Consider the following 22,620-nt stretch of genomic DNA (forward strand, 5'->3'; position numbering starts at 1 on the left):
GACAATTATAATTTACTTAATATATGTATTTGCTCACATAAAACAATTCCAGTCACTTGCACCATTTCCATCCGACTCCAAAAAGTATGCTATGCATAATGATGCAGAAGGCAGTGAATTGACTTACACAAAGGGCTACAGCAGGGACACAAACCCAAACTAAAAATGTAAATCTAATAAAAATAGAATTTACAATGAAAATACAAAAGGATTGACGTTAAATCAATTGAAAAATTCAATTTTCGGCCTCGATTGCCAGGCGACGATATAAATTGAAATGTTAGAGAATTGCTAAAACAGCGTGAGCTTTATATATATATATATATATATATATATATATATATATATATATATATATACATATATATATATATATAAATTTAAATGGAAATGTATTTTATACGCATAAGCTTTACGAAATGTAGCTCTTTCAAGTGTATTTACATGGAACTTCGAATAAGGCTTCGACAGCGAATGAAAAGTGAATAAAATAATTTGATTTACAAATTTTTCACATATTTTCCTGGACGGATTATTCCGATTATTATGCACATATATGATAAATATATCCACAAAATTCAGATTCACTTAAAGCCTTCAATTAGTCAATCTATCAATACAAAGTATTTCAATTCACAAAGCTTTATCTTGCAGTCTCAAGTCTCTGCCCACACTCCATAATTATTCTTAGTCCTGAGTTGATGGTTTCCCCTTAGATTCAAAATTCACATGTTCGTTTTCAACTTATTATTATTATGGTATATGGAATGTAAGTCCACTAGGCTAGGGTTTCGTATAATAACAATCAACATTTTATCTTAATCCAACAAGAACTGGAGCCAAGGCAAATCACAAAGGACTCTACTTGTTTGCAGTGTATGACAGATTTGTTAAGTGGGCATTGTTCTGTGTGTTGTTGTCGGTTTCCTTGTCTCTGGGTATCTCGGGATCTTCGCGCTCCTCCTCCTCGTCGATAATACTGATGTCGCGTATGGAGGGACGATGGCTGCGACGCCAGCCGGAGAGCACCTGCGGCTGCTTGGTCTTCGTCAGCATTCGGGTGCCCGTTACGGATATTAGGATGGCACCGAGTGGAGCCGTCAGGACAATGCTAAAGACGCAAATGGTCTGCACAATTTCGGCCCAGGTGCGCTCCTCGTCTGTGGCATCGCTGCTCAGATTCTTCAAGGCGACGGGCCCCAGAGCAGCCTGCACCGTCGCCTTGGCCATCCAAGACAGACCCACAAAGAACTTCTCCTTGGTGTTCAGGCGATCGCCGCAGGCAATGCCGGCCGTAACGAAGATGCGTATGATGACGCCTGTAAAGATGCAGGCCGCTCCAATGGAGACTGTGTGCGAGTCCAGCTCGTCGATTTTGATGGTGGCGCCGGTGAGGCCAAAGAGAATCGGTTCGAAGATCATCCAGAAGATCTCGAAGGCCGTCGAAACCGGATTGTCGTCGACGTCCCAGCCGTCTTTGCACCAGAACAGATTCGATACGAAAGATGAGAACACAACGCCCAACGGTCCAGCGCCCTCAAAGCCCAGCTCCTCACTGCCATAGATGGCCACCAGGTTGCCAGCGAACAGCATGAGCGTGCGAAGCGGCACCACGTAGGCATCGCCCTTCTCGGGAAAGATGCGCGCCACGCAGCCCCAGATGACGCCAAAGGCCAGACCGCCCAATATGCAGACTGGCGCCTGGGCAATCTGATAGCCCACTCCCTTGTCCGAGAACATAATTGTGCTTATAATGCCGAAGATGGCTACGGAGAGAGCATCGTCCACACCGGCCACAGCCACCACCAAGGTGGGTATGCCCTTGACCACGCCGTAGCCCTTGGTGCGCAGCCTGAAGAGGCAGGGCACGACGACAGCCGGTGAGATGGCGGCAATGATGGCACCCAGCAGACAGCCCCACATCCAAGGCAGGTCGAGCAGAAAGTGTGACATAACCGTCATGACAGCTGCCTCCACGATCCACGGCACAATGCCCAGCTTGAGAATGGTCTTGTAGACCTTCTTGAAGGCCTCCGGCTCCATTTCGAGGCCAGCTCGAGTCAGGATTATGGTCAGGGCAAACTTGCGCAAATGCCCAGTAACTTTCGAGAAGTCGCCGTCGAGATCTACCCAACCAACGTTCTGCAAGCATGAAAACAATATGTAAAGATTACAGGTGAATACGGACTGGGACTCACCTGAAAGAGTATGCCCACCAGCAGCATGCCAATGAGCCGCGGCAGGGTGGTCAATGATATTATGTAGCCGCCGAAATTGGCAGCCACTGTCAGCACCACCAGGCTGAAGAGCTGTCCACCCGGCGCAGCTGTGTCCCCAATGATCACAAAGGCTACAATCCAGAGTAGCAGACCTGAGAGAAATACAAATATATATATACAAGGCTATAGAAAGAGTGGGAGAGGGAGAGGAGAGAGGGGTAGAGATCGTTAGCCACTCACCAATCAGAATGAGAACGATGAGACGAGAGAATGTCCTGAAGGTGGGGCAGAGCGGATAGGGAAAGATCTTCTGCCAGAAGGATGGCTCCCACGATTCGCTGGGTTCCTCGCCGCGACACTTCAGGCAGAACGTATAGATCCACGAATCCTCCACATAGTTAGCCCCATTGCCGTCCTGCGATAGGGGCACCTGCTGCTGATGGCCCTGGTACTTGGCATTGAGCACATCCAATGCACTTTGCCGATAGTTCTCTGCAAGGGAAGCATCCGTAGATAATGTATTTGCCGAGTGCAAGCGAACTTTGCATGTGTACTCTGATTACAACTTCAGAAACAAATTATATCATCATTTGGCATGCGCTTCTAATTGTCTCTGCGAGCAGAGACTCAATGAAACAAAACAAATATCGACTATGAGATATGCTCCAATGAATGATGGAACTGTAGAGACTGATGCTATAATTAATAATGATATCATGCAGAAATTTACGTATTTGATGATTCGAATCCTTCTACATATATCACAGAAAAGCATTTTTGATATTTGATAGAGAAAAATTCTAAGGTGTTCTTGTTTCTAAAACTACTTGTATATAAAAATATATTTTTAAATTTTCTTAAAATGAAGGAATTATATTTTAGATAAAAAGATACACTACATGATCCACAATGTTCAGCTCAGTAGTCAAGGCTTATCATCATTTACTCAAATTTTAAATAAGAATATTTTACAAACATTTTTCTATATTTTTAGTATGATAAAAAAATCAAAAAAAAATTTTTTTTCTCGAATGAAATATCAAATATTAATACTACAAGTCTGTTAACTTCATTTATTTTAGTTACATATATTTTTTAATATTATTATAATTAATTTAGAATAATTTATAATTAATTTAGAATAACTTAGAATTAGCTAGCCATAACCTTTATAATTATTTCAGATTCAACAAAAAGCCTAATTCAATTTAAATTTAAATTTTTAAATTTATTTATTTTTTATATAAATTTCATGAATATGGTTTTTATAATTTTATTTTATTTAAAATCAAATTTCGCAGAACACAGTAATTAAGTCAACAAGTCAATAAGGCCATTAAGTAGTCTAAGTTGCATTAAGCCAAGATTAACACATAAGAGCAGTATTAGAAACGTAATACATTAAGGCTTTCACACTCGAACACTCAATATACCTCATCAAAGCTCGATAACAAGTGTAAGTGTGTGTGTGTCTTGAAGTTGCGAATAGCAACTGTAAATTGAAAATCACTTTCCGGACTGTTAATTGATAATGTTAACGGTGTGATGGCAAATTAGATTGACAATAGAGGCACAAGTGCTCAAATAGCAAATAGCGTATTTGCTTTTTCTGCCAACCGACAGTCGTTGGCTGGCCTTCGGAACATTTTCTCAAATTGCCCTATGCGACTATCTATTTGGATGAATATGTATAAAGCGGCGCCAGATATGATTCACATGGAATGCTTTGAGTCAACAAATCATAGTTGTGATTGTAACCTGTTAAAGTCTGGCTATATTAGTGGAAAATTACGAATATTACGCATACGAACTCTGGGCCAGTTTGTATTTTAATAAGCATTTAATTATTGACATTTTGATAGATTTAATACATATTTTGTGGTAATGTAAATAGACTAAACACATAAGCATAAAATAAATATACAAAATCAATCAAAATTGTCAATAAATTAATGTCTATGACGTATGCGTAATATGGCGTATACGTTATATAAATATATATTCTTGTGCAACGTCATATTCTTGTGCCAGGTCGATATAGAAATGTTCGTCTATCTGTATGCAATTTTGGACATTCTGCTGCTTTATTTGCCCAGATATATCTGATCTTATGGTCATATCACATGACTGTCATGAGAACTAGCTGAGCTTCGTTTGTCAATTGAGATAGCTTTAAAAAAATGTTTATTTGTGCACGGTACTAAGCGAATTAACATCCAGCAATAATACTTTAAGTGGGAACTTAGAACTCAACTCAAATTATCTCTTACCACAAATCTAGCCTAGGCTGTTAACTCCTATTAAATCTGTGCTTTTCATCATTTAAATTTCATTCGATCAATCTCCACTTCAAAGACATCTCGACCATAATATATACTCTTCCATTTACACAAAGCATTTCCCATTTTTCACCCACTTACCGAAGCTGTGCGTTGATCCGCGATCGCTTTCATTGTCATTGCTGGGTAGCGAGGGCTCTTTCAGAATGCTTCTTCTTCTGGCTGGGCCGATTTCGGTGTGCGAATGCGTGGAAGTCTATCGAGTTACAATAAATAAACGAATATTAGACGTTTATGGCCCGGTTCTGAAATCCCAGACGATTATCTCTGCGCTGCTATCACGCTGGCCAAGAAATTATCAATCAAGGGGTTTGGCGATAGACGGCGATTCTCATGTTTATGGCCAGCACGTAAATAAATACACAAATCCAAATTTACGAGCCCATTAGCCACATTGATCGTAATCGGTAATTGCACACGCTGTGGCCGATAGACGCCAGTCCACTCGACGGCTCGACGGCTGCCGCCACTCGATGACTACAGCGCCGTCAACTCACCTGGGATATTTTGCGCCGGGGATTCTGCTCGTAGGCGAGATTGTCGTAGCCGGCGGCTCCAGCGCTGGCGCCGATCATCGGTGCATCTGATATGATGCTAACGCGGCGCTTGGGCTGGCTCTCGATGGCAGTGGTGCTCTTATGGCTGCCATTGCCATTTGGCATCGGTGAGGTGCGGATATCCGGCAGAGGCAAAGTGCTCAGGCTGCTCTCGTCGCTGTTGGCGCCGGGCTCCCCATTGGCCGTCATGCTGCTATGCCGTTCTGCAGGAAGAGAGTTGCGCCCGTTTATCAATTTATCTCGATTTATGACTGTTACGAAAATATATTTCCGATATTGTTTTTTTTTTGCTTTCATTCACACGCGAATTTTTACAACTATCTCGTTCAACGTTTAGCGTTGAAATAAATTCATTATCATGCGGCGTTGGCGTTCGTGGGAGTTGTGCAGGGCCACTCGCAGTATGTGTGTACGTGTGTGTGTGTGTCGAATTCGACACAAGCTTGTGAAAGGGCTAAAGATTAAAGCAAATATTTAGCTTTAACAAAACATTCGGCAAACAAATTATACTTTATAGATTAATAACAATTAGCTCTTATTACATGGCTCAAATAAGTAAAGTAGCTCACGGCAGCTAGTTGCAATGGCAATACTCGAGCAGTATATTTCAGACTTGTAATACTTTAAGCCTCTCTCAAGATTCAATTGATAATTAATAATTAATTTGAATTACTCTTTAGTAAATATTTTTTACACAGTATCTAAGCAACATCGAAAGTTTTTAGCATGTTTTGAATGCGCCTAAAAATAGTTTTGCAACTTAGTCACAGATGTGTCATCAGATTTAATTAGACAATTAGCATTCCAATTCGTCGAGTGATTTATAGTCTTTTTTATGGTCCAAATAATATTAACTACACATTCAGGCAACTAGGTAAAGAGTAGTTAAAATACACTCGTAGGTCATAAAGCAAAACATTAAAACTTCCCATAGACAAATGTCATCAACAATTGTTAGGCATAAACAGAAATACTTTGTCTAATAATTCGTTTATATTTGAAAGATCAAAGAGTATGAAATACTTGAAATATATTTGATAAATATAAATATATATATATATATGTAATATAAATATGCAAATTGAAATCATTAAATCAATTGCAGCTGTCAATGAGCCTCGTTTAGCCTTCTGCTGCCTTTAACAATACTAATATATCCTATATATACCCATATCTATATAATAACTACCATCAATACTTCGATCGATTTATTTGCCAGCTACTGTATAAGTAGCCAATTATAGATCTCTGGTAATTGATCACCTCAAGCTCGCTTGTTTACTTCGTTCACGCACTAATAAAGCCACTAAATATAGATTTAACTATATGCTTCTTATATCGACATATTATATAGACTCTATATATATGTATATTGTATATCTATATAGTATATGGGAAGAGCAATCCATGCCTGTTTGCAATCAAATCTGCATAATTGACCAGACACGTACAATGTTTTCAATTTTCACCTGTAATTAACGCCATTTCGACGTTGATATGAGTAATTCGTAGCTAAAATTGATACCGACAATATTTATGATCGCAATTGATTGTGAGTTTCATTTCGTTTGCTCCGGAACAGCAGACGTGTCTTTGATTCGATGCCCCCGCAAGAAGGAATCGCATTCGCTCACTTTAAGTGTGGATAGCTTACGTGAGCTCGACTTACAAATACTCTGCATATAATTTGCTTATAGACGATTAAACTAAGGTGTATATTGTTTATATTTTTTTTAAATATTATATTTTTTTTAAATATTTTTCGAAATTTTTGTAAAATTATATGGGTTATTTTTATGGGATTCATTTAACGTTACCGAAAAGAAGATTTAAGCTTTCAAATTTAGAACTGATTATATATTTTTAAAATATAAATTTAAATTTTTAACAATATTTTTTAAAATTTTTTTGTTTAATTTTACTTTATTATTTGCAATATTTTTTAAGAAATTTGTTTACCGTATAAAAACAAGCTTTAATGAGCTTTTGAAGCTACATTTGCCAGCGATTTCCATAGAATACGAACCACTGTGCATTGGTATGTCGCTGCGATTCTAATTGTCGATTGTCTGGCAAGTGCGTTGACAAACATTTTGTACTGGGGCATCACGTGCTCCGGCTGGAGAGAGATTGGCGAACAAAGCGGATTAATTAGCACGCCGGTGTCATTTGTCAGCTTTTTAGCATTTATGATAATACTTTATTTTGATATCAAACAACACACACAATTGCGACGATCACGTGTAAATGGCACAAGCCAACTGGAGCATACTCGAAGCAAATTTCATTTTTCTTCTCAGCCAGCTGATTTTTTGCTTTGAGCATGTATCCGGCTTGCATAATACCTTCAAGTAGTCTCCCAGTGGCGAATGCGCTTTCGACTTTCAACGAGTGCCCGTCTATAAATCGCGAAGCTCGCCTGCCAGCGCCTGACCTTGCCAGAGGTGGCATACCACGCAAAAACAGAGAAAAAAGCGTGTCACATTGGCACCGAAACGAAAAATTGTTCTACGTGACATGTTTCATTAATATGCCGAGCTCCAAAGCTTCAAGTAGTTGCCCAGTTTCCCACTTGCCCAGTTGGCAATAAGCAAATTTTCAAGCTTAGTTAGCGACCAGGTCAACTGCCGGTCGACACTCAGAGTTTCCAAATCGCAAGCATTGTTTTCTATACCCTGCACAAATCGACTTCAAAGGGGGTAGCTTAGTTGAGCCGACACACAATCTGAACGTGGCGGTGACTCAAACAGTTTTAATTAAGTCTGATGTAAGCTAAAAATTATTATTATTCTTAATTAAATTTAATCTAAGGTGCTTTCACAACAACTAGATAAGGCTGCAATTTGATATATTAATATACATATTTTTGTGCTTCTATAAATAGCTTTTTATTTTTATATATAGATAAGTAATATTTCGCCTAATTAAATAAAACAATTGTCTATCTTATTTATACTGTGTCGATATTACTCACTAAGGAAACTAGATAAATGCAAAACTTGAAGAATCTAGCTGCGAAGACTTATGACTTACAACTGCGCATGGTTCGAAGTCTGCAGCTCTTATAGGTGCTCAGAGACATTTAAATAGGTGGAGGAGCAGATGGACAGGACTTGAATGACTGAACTCAATATTGTATTTGCTTTAAGTAGCCTGAACCCATTGAAAATGGGAACTACACTTTGAATTCTCATTTTCAATGGATTCAGGCAATAAAAATTGTTTAAGAATGATTTTTATAATTATATAAATATTTTTCTATTAAAAATAGTTTTACGTAGTTAATAAGTCATTGAAAAGCTCTTCATATTTTACTTTGTTTTCAAACTTAAAACTATTTTTAATTCTTATCTTTTATCTTCATCTCTCTTCAGCTATACACTTTTCTATATGAAACATTGAAGAACCAAATCATAATAATAAGTCGAATATTAAATATGTAGAAATTAGTAAAGGTATTATTCCATAAAAATAGCTATTCATATTTCATATTTATTTATAGAAAAATATATTTTTTACCACAATCTAAGCTCTAGCCTCCTGTCGCTACCCTGTTTATTGCTCAATTTCAATTCACAGTCTCCTTAAAATCCATTTTCATATTAAATATTATTCTTTAATATGCCTTGCACCTAACTACAGGGTATATCGTAGTCAATCGCTCATCAAGCTGCACGTTTTCTTGTGCATTTTTTAAGCCACGTTTCACAACTCAGTCGGATGAGTATTCAGCGAGCAATCGGTTAGCATTCAGCCACTATATACATATATATTGTGCAGTGGGTCAGTGTTTCTTCTTGCGCTCTTTATTTATTTATTTATTTGTTTATTTATTTATTTTGATTCGTTTCTTCACATCTCTTATAAAGTTTAAGCAAGTGATTTCGAATTAATCTAATCGCCGCTGAGCACCAGGCATGGAGAATTGTTGTTAACCACAGATAATCGACATAGATAATAATACTTCAAATCGAGAGTAATATTATGTGTATAGATATTCGCTCTATAGACAAAAATACTTCAAATCGAAGCGAACGAAATTCATGTCAATTATAATTGATAAGAATTTCATATTTAACACTTAAGATCCCAGCCATTACAATGGCTATTAGCAAGCATGTGTACGATTGGTTCAGCAAGCCAGTTCCACTTGGCACTGGAACTAGTTCCGAACTGAGGTGTGCTTAGATTGCAGTTCAATTGCAAATATTACTTATTTAACTTGCACTATAGAGTAATATATATGTGAGTATACTCTGAGGGTATTAATTAGTAAAGACTTTCTTTGGAGGGCTTGGACTACCATATTATAGAAGTTACAGATATGGGTATCGAGAGTAAGTTCCGGCGTAAGATCAGGAGTAACATCAAGATTAAGATAAAGTAAGCTTTAGTATTCAGATGATTCTGAATCTTTGTTATTTAATTTTTATCTGATATAGAAAATGGTGGTCTGGCTTAGCCAGATAATATACCCCATTTGAAAAGTATGCTGAGTATAGCTTATAAGCAACAAAATTCCCAAAAACAAATTGTTATAACAATTTCATTGCTATCGCGCTGCTTATTTATTATTTAATTAACATATAATAAAAACCAATATAATTTTTTATAATACAATTTAAAAGGCTTCAAAAATATATACATTAACTCGAAGAATAATCAATTGATATATATATATATATATATATATATATATATATATATATATCAAATAAATACTTATTTAACTAATCAAAATTGAATGCTCTGAACCGGTTTTTGTGTCTATAAACTATTGGAACACTGTTTACGTATCTTATCGAATGGCGTTTGGAAATCTGGAAGAAAAGATACTCTGTATGCAGGAATTGATTGGATTGTTTTTGTTTTCTGTATATATATCACAGATCAATTTGAGTTTATTGACTTATCATCATAAAGTCTTCAGTTGGGTGTGACGTCAAAATAAATTTCGATTGGGCATAAACTTCCTCTGCTCAATTGAGTTGGTATGCAGGTCAATAAAGGGGGGAAAAAAGAGTTCGATGATATATAGCTGGTATATAATTTGCAGCCAATTGCACGATTCGAGCCACATTTTATAGTTGCCTTCATTATTTTATCACAGGCCATATATTGGCAATTGTTTATAACATTTATAAAAGACTTGCCATGATTGATGGCACCGTACAGAAAGCCGTGTTCATTCTGGCTAAGTGCCCACTCGCTGGCCAGCTTATCTGCCAGTCAATGAATATTTCTACCTATATATGGTGTATATATATATATATTAAGGTCTCGATAAGAAATCGTGAAAAGTACAGCAAAAGATTTGTGCATAAGAAAATCCAAAATCCAAAATCCAAATTCGTTTTTCCTCTACTACGCAGGGTTTTTCATACACGTTCATGAAGTAAGAAGAGTATATTAGCTGCACAAGCAGTTGATATTTTTAAATATAAAGCTTTAGGATTGATTTCCTCTTCAAAAAGTTTTCAGATCGATCTCCTCTTCATATAGTTTTAAGATTGATTAGAATCGTCAGGTCTTGCAGGTGGAACAATGTTGAGTTGTTCTACAGAAAGACATATCCATCATTAAATCTAGATTGGAATTAAACAAAATATATTCTATATTTCGTATGATGAACGAGTATAGTGCAGTCAGCTATAGCCACATTTTTGCTTATCGTTTTCCGTTTAATTGACTGATATTCTCTCGTATATAGTTCACACATTCGGTTTTATTGGCGTGAATTGTGATTGATTTGGAATACAGATGGACTAGCTGCCGATCGGATCTTGGCATGGTTGATTACTCCACTTACTGGCCATTTGATTAGAGGCAATCTTCGCTCACTTGAATATCAAGCAGCCCTGAACGGTTTATGGCTTACCCAATGATCGCCTTAACCACTTATGAGTTTTGTTTGTTTTTGTTGTTTTTTATGTGGGTCCGGATGTATTGTATTGGATTGTTTTGATTGGCAGCTATAGCCATATCAGTTCGAGTGTTTATCTGTGCTCCGCTCTGCTCAAGAAACATGTCGAATTGCGTGACTATCATAATTAAGTGTTCCGTTTAAACGAATGAATACTGTGACTTCAATCTTTCACTCGAAACATAGCTAATGGCTGTTAGAATGTCACGAGTCAGGCTGATATTTTTCGTATTCCCGAAATAGATAAGATATTTCAATTTTTTACCATTTGCCAGCGCTCTTTATTTTCCATTCACAAGATTCTCCGAGAGTCTAGCAATCTGAATTACCTTATCTACGCATTGATTTGCGCCATAGACTCTGAATATCCACGCAACTAAAGATATCTTTTACATACACCAAATTCTTTTGCTTTGAATCATGAAAATGAAAAATAATTGAAAATTTTTAAGACTTCCTAAAATTCTTTTTGTATTAAACCAAATCTCTAATCTCTAAGGCTCTCTTCCAGTAAGTTTTTCTAGCAGTCAGCGCAATAGCTTCAATAAAGTTAAATTTAAAGTAATTTTGCAATGATTTTTCCTTTGTTTGCCAAAAGACTTCACCTAACAGCGGCAGCAAATAAAATTTTACTCTCATATTTCATTGCATTTCCTTCCGAATTCCAACTTTCTTCTTCACAGTTGTGTTTATGCTTAAAATACAATGAAATTTATTTTAACCACTCTTAACAAATTTGAAGATATAGATAGAATTTCAAAACTATATCAAGGATACTTAATACATTAAGAGAATCGTGGTATCTATAGATCTATATATAAGAAGCAGACATTTCCAAATACTTATATAATCCATGTCTTTATTTATTTATATTTCTTAAATATTTTATTTATTTAACTAAGATGACCTAACGCATGCTTCGCCTTCTTTTTCATTGTTATTCTTCTTCATTTTTATCCACAAGGCTAAGCTGACAGGCGCTTTGCTTGAGCAAGCCTCAGCAAAGGTTCAAAGCATGACATCAATACTAGTACATACATATAGACACTAATACACACACATACATACATCATTAAATATATATTGATATATTAAACAGCTGATGGACTTGTTTAACTTTATGGGTTCAACAAATTTAAATTAAATATAAATGTAAATATTAATTAATGAAAGTCAAAGTCAGCTTCTGGAATTTCTCACTTAAATAATATTAAATGCAGTTCAATGCATCATGATTAATATATGTATATCTGTAGAGTAAACCAGTTTAGCATACATATACATATATGATATATATTTCAATTGTGACATATTTAACGCACTTAATAAAAATGTTGAAAAAGTCGTTGAACTGATTTCCGTTAGAATTCAACAACAATTAAAATGTGTTAAATTAAATTTTTGTTATTGTCATCCAAGCCCAATTATAAAACTAATGTGTGTGAAATGCATTCAGTTATTTATGTGTACAGTTACATATGTGTACATTCATGTGCATTAAAATAGGTACACTTGATTTAATTTGAGCAATTTCCATTGGGTTTTTAATTATTCGCACGTACAACACAAATTTTTTAAAAAATCTTTTTTTTTTTTTAATTTTAACAAAGGTGAGAACATGAAAGGTAAGAAAACCTACATTCTTTTACGTTGATTTTCGTGCCGGAAATTAGTTTGAATTTTTGTATGTGTCAAATTTTTGCTTTTATTTTCACTCTCTCTGATATCACGGCTTGTGGCACAATTACGAACGCGTTCCACGAATTCCCGGACTTCCGATCGTGGCTCCGCTTTTAATAAGACTAAATCGCAGCCAATTCTTGTCAACACTTTATAGGCACACACACTCAGTCACACACACACACACTCAGGCAGTTACAAGTAATCGTTGCTCGTACTGAAATTGAAAAAGAATCAAATCGAATCAAATTGAAGCGCAGCGATTACCCCTGCAATAGGCGCTATCTCGCTCGCTCTTGCGTCGAGCCGATAACCACGAGGCAGAGCCGAAGCTTTAGCTTTGCTTGTAATATCTGTATGGATTGATATTGATAGGCGTGTGAACTACCAAAAGCACGAGTGCTTCTGAACATAAATCACTCCGCATGAGCCAACGAGACTCGTAAATTATTTTTATATTTATTTTAAAATGTTTACCTAATTTATGAGCTTCATAAATGACATTTTTCAGGTAGCTATTGACTACAAATTATAGGTATTTCAAATAATCATATACATTGACTGTATATAAAAGGAAATTTTTATATTTAAATTTATAAATTTAAAAGAACTTATTTTTAAATCAATCATTCCTTTGAAATCTATATGATATAGGAGAATATATATACAAATAGATTTCTATACGTATATTTGATTTATTTATTATAAATTATTATTACTATTCTCATTTATTTATTTTCATTTTTCTTTAAATTAAAAATTTTAGTAACAGTAATAAATATATCTAAATTCTTTCATGATTTAAAATACACAAATATTTGCGATTGTCTGCACTGAAACGATTTTCCTTCTGCCCAATTTCGAGCAGTCAGAGTTCGAGTTCGAGTTAACAACTTGACGAGTGTATTTGCATGTGTGTGTGTGATACGCAAAAGTATGCAATAAAAATGATTGATGGCTTAGATTGTTTTTTAACATTGTGTTGACTTTACTCAATTAGTTTTTGCCCTCAAACATTTCATCAACAAAATATACAGCCGTGAGTAAAAATTGTTTTTATTGCGGCGTTTCACATTTTCGTTTCATTTTTTTTCATTCATATTTTATGGCCATTTGCATTTGGAGCGTAATAAAAATATAATAAACCTGTCAAAGCCTAAAGCAGTTCCCATGATTGAATGTTAATCAGCAACTATGTGTCGGAAATTGTTGTTTTTGTCTAATTTGAGATTATTTATTGAGAGCACAAAGTGCTCAGTAATGCAATAAATATTTTTATTTTCTTTAATTTATTATAGCATTATTCAGGCAGCTTAATACACTAGATTGTCTATTGTCATAGGCTATATAGAAAATAAAGCCATATATGTATATAGCCATATATGTATATATTAAATTATTATTTAGCTGCTTCATAGTTTTATAATTCATTTAAATTTAATGAAATATCTACAAAGAATCAAATTTCTTTATAATGTAATTTTTATACTCGTTTACAAAGTTAATGGAGTATATTGGCTTTCAGCAATATCCGTCTTGTTGTGTCCATATCTGTTTGCATGAGGGAGCAGCATTCTGAGTATATTTTATATATATTTATGTTTACGCACGTCTCTTAAGTTATTGAGATTTGATGGGTACGCCCACTGGGGCATGGCAAATCGCAAATTAAAATATTTGAGTCTATTATTCTGGCTGTTATTGTCGGCGCCTTAGAAGTTAGAGTCTGACAAATTCTATATATAATATCTACGCTCACTATGAGCGTGGCAATATCGTCTATGGCTTGAGTCATACTCTTATATTGACTTATATATTTGGGGTACTAGAGGCAGATGAACATGTTTGGCCGTTTTAACACCGTTCAGCCACTCGAACAGATAGATCGATTAGTATATAGTATATCGATATGGATATCTTTAGAAGGCATTGCACGGCTCTCTATAACAAATGGAACATTTGCACTTTTATTTAACACAAATACAATAATTAAATACAATTCCAAAGTGCTATTGCTTGATTAAAAGTAATTTGAGAAATTTTCCATTCATCGCGTTTAATCATTGCACAGATCTTGAGCAATCGCTCGATTATGATATTTTATATCAACTTTTTTATATGATCTAATAAAACGAAATGATTCGAGTGAAGCTCCGAAGTCTCTCAATGATAAATGCTATCAAAGACTGATAAGCAAAATAGAATTTGATATTTTTTAAAAGTTGAATACGAGATTCTCTTTAACAGACTGCGTGTCTAATTCAGCTCTCTTGTATTGGTCGATATTAATCAAAATGATAAAATTGTATGGAAAATAAATTCACTTTTTATTGCATCTGCTTCATGTTTTTCTGCTGTTATCTGTGAATCCAATTTGAACTCACGTTCGGCACGATAAAGAAAATAAATCTTGACGCCATCAATTGTGGAATATCATTTAATGATATTTATTTGAGCTATTTGGGCTGGGACGTGCACAGACTTGGCAAACAAATCATCAGAATTATCATTAGCTAGATACAACTATGTAAATTTATCAACAACTTTTGGCAATGATGGCAAAGTAAATATATGAAAAGTTCTGATTCATTTTAGGGCATGGCTATAGCAAGTGAACATCACGTGTTTTGGTATCAGGCTGATTACCTGCGAGATTTGAGTTCTTTTAGATATTTCTGCAGCTTTGCAATATATATATATTAATTAACAAAATATTAGAATAAACTTTAGAAAAACATTTTTCACAGCGATGCAAAGCGGAAAGTTTGTCCTTCGTTTACTTTCCAGCTAATAGACTTTAATTGATCATTACTTAGATAGATTTATAAATTTATAAATATCAAATAGATTCTATATATTACCGGAGCATTAGCAAAATCATATTAGATAGCTCTAAGTGCTCCCATTAAACTCTGCAAAAATTATTTTAAGTATGAAAAAATTGTTGCACTGTTTAATTGAAAGTAATTAATTGGTTTTTATCACATCAGAAAGATAAACGGACTTCAATGAGCTGCAGCTATTTTACAATTTAACGTGCATCAAGTGAATGCAAATTGAAAAAATATATGAATTTATTATCTTTCTTGAAATCGAATTGGAATTTCGCAGCTCGTTTTCGTGGTCATATGAAATATTTGCTGGACGTCGCCCACCACATCCGAGCTGCATATCAGTATGCACATTAAAAATTATTTACATAAATACGGCAAAAGTTTTAAGTTCAGTTTCCATTTCGCTTTGGCACTCAAATTAAACTGCGTGAAATGCAAACATTTTTGCCCATAAAGTGATTATTTTTCCGACTCTAACTGAACTCTGCAAATAAAACCGAAATTAACTAAAGCTTTGCCTGCATTTATTTAATTGGGTTTCTCCAATCATTTCAATCAAACTATCAAAGCAAACTGAATTCACGAAAATCAAAAATCGAACAACAAGCCAAACAGACGGGCATAACTGACTGCAGAATGCTTGTGCAGGGCACTAAAACCACGACAAGTTGATGTCTTGATATACCCGATCTGCCAGCTCTAAAGATAGATCAGATAATTTGTTGATCTATTGGTAAAGGAAAAGTAGAGGAGAAAAGTTCTAAGGCTATAGAGAAGATACAGTCTTTGCCACGCCCTCAAAGAGTACATATATATTATCGTTGGTAAATCTATAGAGTATAATAACAGTTAGTCCTATCGGCCAAGACAGAAGTACTTACTCAGAAGAGAACTCTCACAAAGAGAGACCTCAAGTTTTCGATATAACAGACACACCTCACCCAAAACCAATATACTCTCCACATCTTTCGTAAGCGCGCATAGAAATATAAGAGAAACCAAAGCAAAGCAAATCAGAGCAAAGCAGGAGGGACGTGGCTGAATGGCACTGTAGAGGGAGCTGCTACAGAGTTAGCCATAAATTAAGTTTGACAAAATTACACACACAAATATACAAACACACACGCACACACAGTTAGCACATTAAAATCCAAATCACGAAGCTGGAGGAGCAATTTCAATTAAAGCTAATTACAGCCAATATCGAATGCCAACAATGTCAAGCGTCAAAGGCGCAGAGCACGACGAGCTCGAAAAGGACGACGTTGCGACATTCGATGTGGACAGCGACAGCGATTTGGCAACACACTCGGATGCGGCATCAGCGGTTGTGGGCGAGCGAACTGTCCGTATCGCCGGACTGTGGCACAGTTATGGATGCGATGCGTTACACTGCGCGAAATCGGGCTAATGTGAAGCGACTTCTAGTGTTGAAGTCGTGCCTACCGAAGCCTGAAGAAGCTGTAAGAGAGGAGGTCAGCTGAGCAAGTAGAGTTGTGTCAGTGATCAGATCAAAGAGATTTTTATTCATAATAAAATAGTCTAAGAGTTCTATATTTTTTTAGCAATATTTCGATAATATAAGAGAAGCTCAACAGCTGTCCTTATGGAATATGCAGATATATTAGCCTTTCAGCTATTGGGAGTTAGAGTTAGAGGTGAATAAATCTCTACTCCTATAAAAAATAAATTCAAGAAAATAATACGGTCATGCCTTGCGATAGGTCAATTAAAGTCTCAATAAAATGCGATCATACTGATTGATATAAGATAAGTGTTTACAATAAAACTAGAATACGGTCACACACTTAGGCCATTCAATAGCTTTCCAGTGCTGTCAATCACGCGTCCATCTCTAATACCAGCAAAAGCCCCAAACCCATGGGAAATTTCTAGTACAGAGAAAGGGTAAAGAACGCATCCGAAATCTAATCTTCAACAAATTTAGCCGTTAAGCTGAAAGAAGGAAACTTTTTGCCAAAGGAAAAACACACTCTGCCCGATGCATGTCAACAGATAGGGAGTGCAGCGCGCCAGGTGAGGGTGAACAGACACCTGTGTGGCAAGGAGTTAGAATAAAAAATTTCAGCTCGCGGGCACAACTAAATGTCGCTGTCGCCAGCAACGCTAGCATTCGTGTCCACAACTGATTTTGTGGATTGTTTGGGGTAGCGCGAGGGGAGACGTTGCTGACAGGTAGATGATGACGCTTGCTGCAGTTGCCGTTGCCATTGCCACGAAATAATTAAAGCAAATTTGCACTTCAGACAGTATGCCAGAGCCGGCGACCCACAACAACACAACAAGCAGAGCTCGCCCAGGTGCTCGACAAGTACAGAAACAACCACAGGCCGCATCCACAGCCACATCCACACGTCCACACACGCACACACTCACACGTTCACACATTTACATTCACAGCGAAAGCCAGAGCCAACGTCAACAATAGAGAACCACGCACAACAACGCCAGTCAGCCGGCAAACTATGCGAGGAAAAAACACATTGAAATTACATATATACACATGCATACATGCACACATGCATATACATACATACACCCATATATATAATATGGAGCATAGCCAACAATGGCAGAGACACGCCCAGGGGCGGACTACTCAGCCAAGGAGTTGTCAAGCACACATAAAAGCGTTAAAAACAAAATAAAAGCGTAAAAAATAAATATAAATATAAATATAAATATAAATATAAATATAAATATAAATATAAATATGAAAACAAATATTTAAGCTCAGCTCAAGTTAAGCTTAAATTCCTTTTTTTGTTATGATTGTTGCCGTAACTAATTAATTTGAAATGAAAGCTGACACAGTTTGATGCAGCCTTTAAATTAATACTAATATAATTAATTATCAACTAATTAGCGCTGCTTAAAGATTTCTCAAGAGCTTACGAACAGCTGAAAGTATTCAAATTGCTTTTGATATGCATTGATATGAAATGATTGATATGATTGTCTTGGAATAAAAAGACTTTAAAGTTCAATGAAAAGTTTGTTGAATATATATTCAAAATTTTCATATCTATATAGATTAAATACCTTTTTCCCATTTCAAATTAACACCAAATTTTCACTTTTAATCTATATTCTTTGAATATATTTTTCTATATTAAAGAGTAAACTTTACATAGATTATGACAGTGTTAATTTGAAATGTGACAAAATAGTTCTTTTTCTATGCATTTCATACAATTTATTAGTTTCCAGTTTAACTTCTAATTCTAAGTATTGCGCGAGCTTCAGAATTTCTTCAGACTTTTATTATTATGAGAAATATAATTTATACATACATACATTTCAATGATATATGTGATATATATGATTTTAAATTCAAATATAAATATATATTTTAGATAAATATATAAATTAGTGGCGTCAACGGAACTTCCTGTTGACCATCTCCGCAGATCTGTCATAAAAATATGAAGCAACATAAATAAAAAAATATATTTTTTACATATTTCTATCATCTTTTCTTATATATAAGCTAAATTTATTTCTTCAATATAAGAACTTTCAAATTTAATTTTAAAATTCATTTTTAAGTTCTTTTCTTTTAAAGAAAACTCAAACAAAACAGTTAAAATATTTTACAAAACTCATAAATATAAATTTTTTTTAAAATAAAAAGTACAACTTTAACAATAAATTGAAGTTAACATTTTATAGTTATTTTAAGTTCAATTTGATTGTGCTTAATGTTTTGGTAATGTTCGAAGGCGCCAAATATTGGTGGCTGAGACGGCAGTTCGCCAATGCTCGCGGGCCTGGGAAACGAGAGAACACAAAACACGAAGTAAAACAGTGAGAAACCAGCTAGCGACAACAACAACAGGAGTAGAAGCTATGGGAGCGGGAGCAAAATATAGATGCTGAGCGCAACAAGGAGCAGTGCTTCTATAGAAATGCCAACGCAGCAGCAAAAACAACAACAACAACAACAGCAAATACAAGGGAAATGAGAACAACAGTGAATGGCAACAATAAACTGAGCTTGCGCCGAAATTTGAAATGTGTGAAAGCAGCGCTGCTCTCTGCTCAGCAACGAAGCTGGGAGACAACAATGGCGAGATGGCAACATAAAATCATGTACATACATACAAGCGAACATACGAGCAGAGACACACGTACACGCACACACACAGTGAACCGGCAGCAGCAGCACGAAGTCGCAGTCGTGTTCGCTGTTCGCATTGAACGGTAAAAGGCGAACAGCAGGAATAGCTCCCAGAGCTTCAGATTCAAAGTCATATTTCGCATGGGTGTGCGTGTGTGTCTGTGTGCGTGTGTCGATGGTTCAAAAAAAAGTTTTCAACTTGAAATTGAACTGTGCGAATTGAAAGAAGAAGCAGCTGGCAATCACACAAGAGACAGACAAATTGGAGAGCGCAGTGAGCTATCATTGTTGCCGTTGCTGTTGTTGTTGTTGTAGCGGATGCTGTTGTTGTGGGAGCAAAAATATTTTAACGCAATTAGAGACCGAAGCATCGTCGTCGCATCAGATCCAGAGCGAACGCGCACGCAGACGGACACGGCGCACGGATAAAATCAAATAAAAACCGTAACACGCAGCACAGTGTTTTTTGTGTGATAGCTTGAAACTCCATAAACCCAATTTTGCAAAAACCGTAGCGAAACGTGCGCCTGCGAGTGAGTTAGTGAGTGAGTGAAATCATAGTAAATGCAAAGCGGCTCAATTAACTGTAAAAAGCAGCTTCAGCAAGAACAAACTATGAGGTGTGAAGAGTAGAAGAGTGAAAGAGAGAGTGAACGAGAAAGAGAGCGAGATAGACGAGCGCAAACAATTTGTTGAATACTGTAGCGTTCGCACTAGCGACCGAAAGAAAGCAAAAGTGAAGAATATCACACAAACACACACACAGACTCAGGCACACACACAGATACGTAGTAAGAACAGTGCTATGCATGTATTTGTGTAACTACTTAATACAGATGCAAATAAAGAATTTCAATACACACACGCACATAGGCAGGCAAAAAAAAGTGTTGCCAACTAAAGTTGAGTGGAAAAAAACCACAGCAAAGCACAGTAACATTGGCGGCGCATAAGTTAAAAAGGACAAAGACGATTAAACAGCTTTGCTCTTGGCGACAGCGGGAGAAGCAGCAGCAGCAGCGGCAGCGGCAGAAGCAGTACGAAAGGTGAGCGCAAAATAAGTCATGCAAAAAGGCAACAACTCAAGACAGGCGGCCGAGCTGACAAGGGGTGGACTGGGCAAGCAGTGTCAAGAAAAACGCCCGAAACAGATTTCTTTCCTTTTTTGCTCCTTCTTGAAGTGACAGTCGTCGCCTCGCCAAAACGACTCGAGAGGTGACAGCGACGATGGCAGCGCCACTAGCAACGACGGCGGCTGGTATCATTGCGTGCCTTCGTATGCTCGGGTTCGGATTGTGGGGTGTCGTGCGTGCTCGCGAGTTACGCACGAAGACGTCCGCCTTTTGGCTCTCCCACACAACTGTTGTGGTTGTTGTTGTTGTTGCTGCAAACACACTTAACACAAGCAAAAGGCAAAGCGAAAGAGCAACCTGCAAGCCTAAAACAACAACCGCAACAACAACAATTACGTTGATGTCAGCAGCAATGGCGGCGACAACGGCAGCGGTGATAACTCATGTCCTACTGACATTTTTGGGTCAAAAACTAAAATATTATGTGTGCTATCCACCTCCCTCCCTCCACCCACTGTGCCTTTTGTGTTGCTTAGCTGTAACTGTATTTGTATTTGTATTTGTATTTGTGGCTTGGCAGTCAATATTTTATGCGTCTGCTCCGTCTGTTGCTATCCCTGTCGCGCTCTAGCTCTTTCACTCCCCGCATGCTTCTGTCACATTCCGACAGATTAAAATTGCATCCGGTTAGAGCAAACAAAAGTGTTTTGGCTCCGTTTGTAACATACAAAATTACCACGCAAGGCGCGCAGAGGTTACAAAAAAAAGGGGCGATACAAACAACGACAACATCAAGCAGCGAAAACAAACAAAATGGCGGGCAGCAAAAACAAAACACGAAGAAAAAAAACAACAACAAAAATGAATTCAGAGTAAAAGTCTTAATTGAAATTTTTGCTTGAAATATGTGCAATGGGATTTTTACTGGGCGCTGTGTGTGTGTGTTCGCTGCTACCTAAAAATGGAAGCAAGGCCATGAAGTCGAAATGCCAGCGACACGTTTCCCATGTGTGAGTGTGCGAGAATCTCTGTGTGTGGGTGTGCGTGTGTGTGTCTGTGTTTTTTAGCATATCTTTGCCAACGGCAACTTTTGTTTGCCAGTCATGGCAAAAGTCGCTGGGTGCGCCCTCCTCCACAAAGGACACAATCTTGAATGACTTTTTGTTGTCTTTGTATTTGTAACAACATTTTTCAGCTTGGCGTGCAAATTGCTGCTGCTGCTGCTAAGCTGTTGTGCTGTTGTTTAGCAGCCAAGGCATCTCTTTGTATCCGTGTTACGGTACAAAGGTAATCAACGCTAAGCCAAATAGCCAAAAGCTGAATATTCGATGAAGAGCAATTACATCGCCTTTACAAAATATGCCAAACAATTTATTCCAATTTCTTATCAGCGCGAAAAACGTGTACATTGCTGCATATAATATGCACGCGATTTATAGCTTTTGCTTGTGCTAACAAATTACAAAATTTATATTAAAATGTGTTTCCTCAAGATAAATCAAAAAAGTAATACTACAAAACTGTTTGAAATATATAATATATATTATATAATTATAGTTATTTATGTATATATGTATATATATTTATATATTTATATATGTATATATATAGATATATTTATATAGATATATATTATTATAGATAAATCAAAAATGTAATACTACAAAACTGTTTGAAATATATAATATATATTATATAATTATAGTTATTTATGTATATATGTATATATATTTATATATTTATATATATTTATATATTTATATAGATATATATGGTGTGACAAAAGCTGATCACACAACATTTTTCACAAACTCGAAACAATTTTTCTAATCTATGCATTATTACTCATACGCA

General features: G+C 36.2%; 2 protein-coding genes across 4 annotated transcripts in view; one reads left to right on the forward strand and one right to left on the reverse strand.

Annotated features, from left to right (window-relative positions):
* Positions 1–704: 704 nt before the first annotated feature.
* Positions 705–12,824, reverse strand: LOC111605029 (sodium/hydrogen exchanger 9B2-like). Of its 2 annotated transcripts, XM_030224456.1 has the most exons (6): positions 12,678–12,824; positions 5,056–5,318; positions 4,640–4,754; positions 2,460–2,711; positions 2,199–2,371; positions 705–2,142 (listed from the first exon to the last, which is right to left on the reverse strand). In XM_030224456.1, exons 2-6 carry the CDS (start codon positions 5,302–5,304, stop codon positions 862–864), a joined length of 2,070 nt encoding a protein of 689 aa, XP_030080316.1. In that variant the 5' UTR covers positions 5,305–5,318; positions 12,678–12,824; the 3' UTR covers positions 705–861. The 2 variants fall into 2 exon arrangements, with proteins under 2 accessions (XP_030080316.1, XP_023179127.2); XM_023323359.2 differs by lacking the exon at positions 12,678–12,824 and having other exon boundaries at positions 5,056–5,471.
* Positions 12,825–20,092: 7,268 nt separating this feature from the next.
* LOC111605032 overlaps positions 20,093–22,620 on the forward strand; it is a 34,449-nt gene continuing 31,921 nt past the window's right edge. For both annotated transcript variants that reach the window (XM_023323364.2, XM_023323366.2), the window contains exon 1: positions 20,093–20,739. The gene's annotated coding sequence lies outside the window, so the exon portion shown is untranslated. The remainder of the gene's footprint in view (positions 20,740–22,620) is intronic.

This window comes from Drosophila hydei, unplaced genomic scaffold (assembly GCF_003285905.1).
Source record: "Drosophila hydei strain 15085-1641.00,03,60 unplaced genomic scaffold, DhydRS2 tig00008114-arrow-pilon, whole genome shotgun sequence".
Taxonomy (NCBI): domain Eukaryota; kingdom Metazoa; phylum Arthropoda; class Insecta; order Diptera; family Drosophilidae; genus Drosophila; species Drosophila hydei.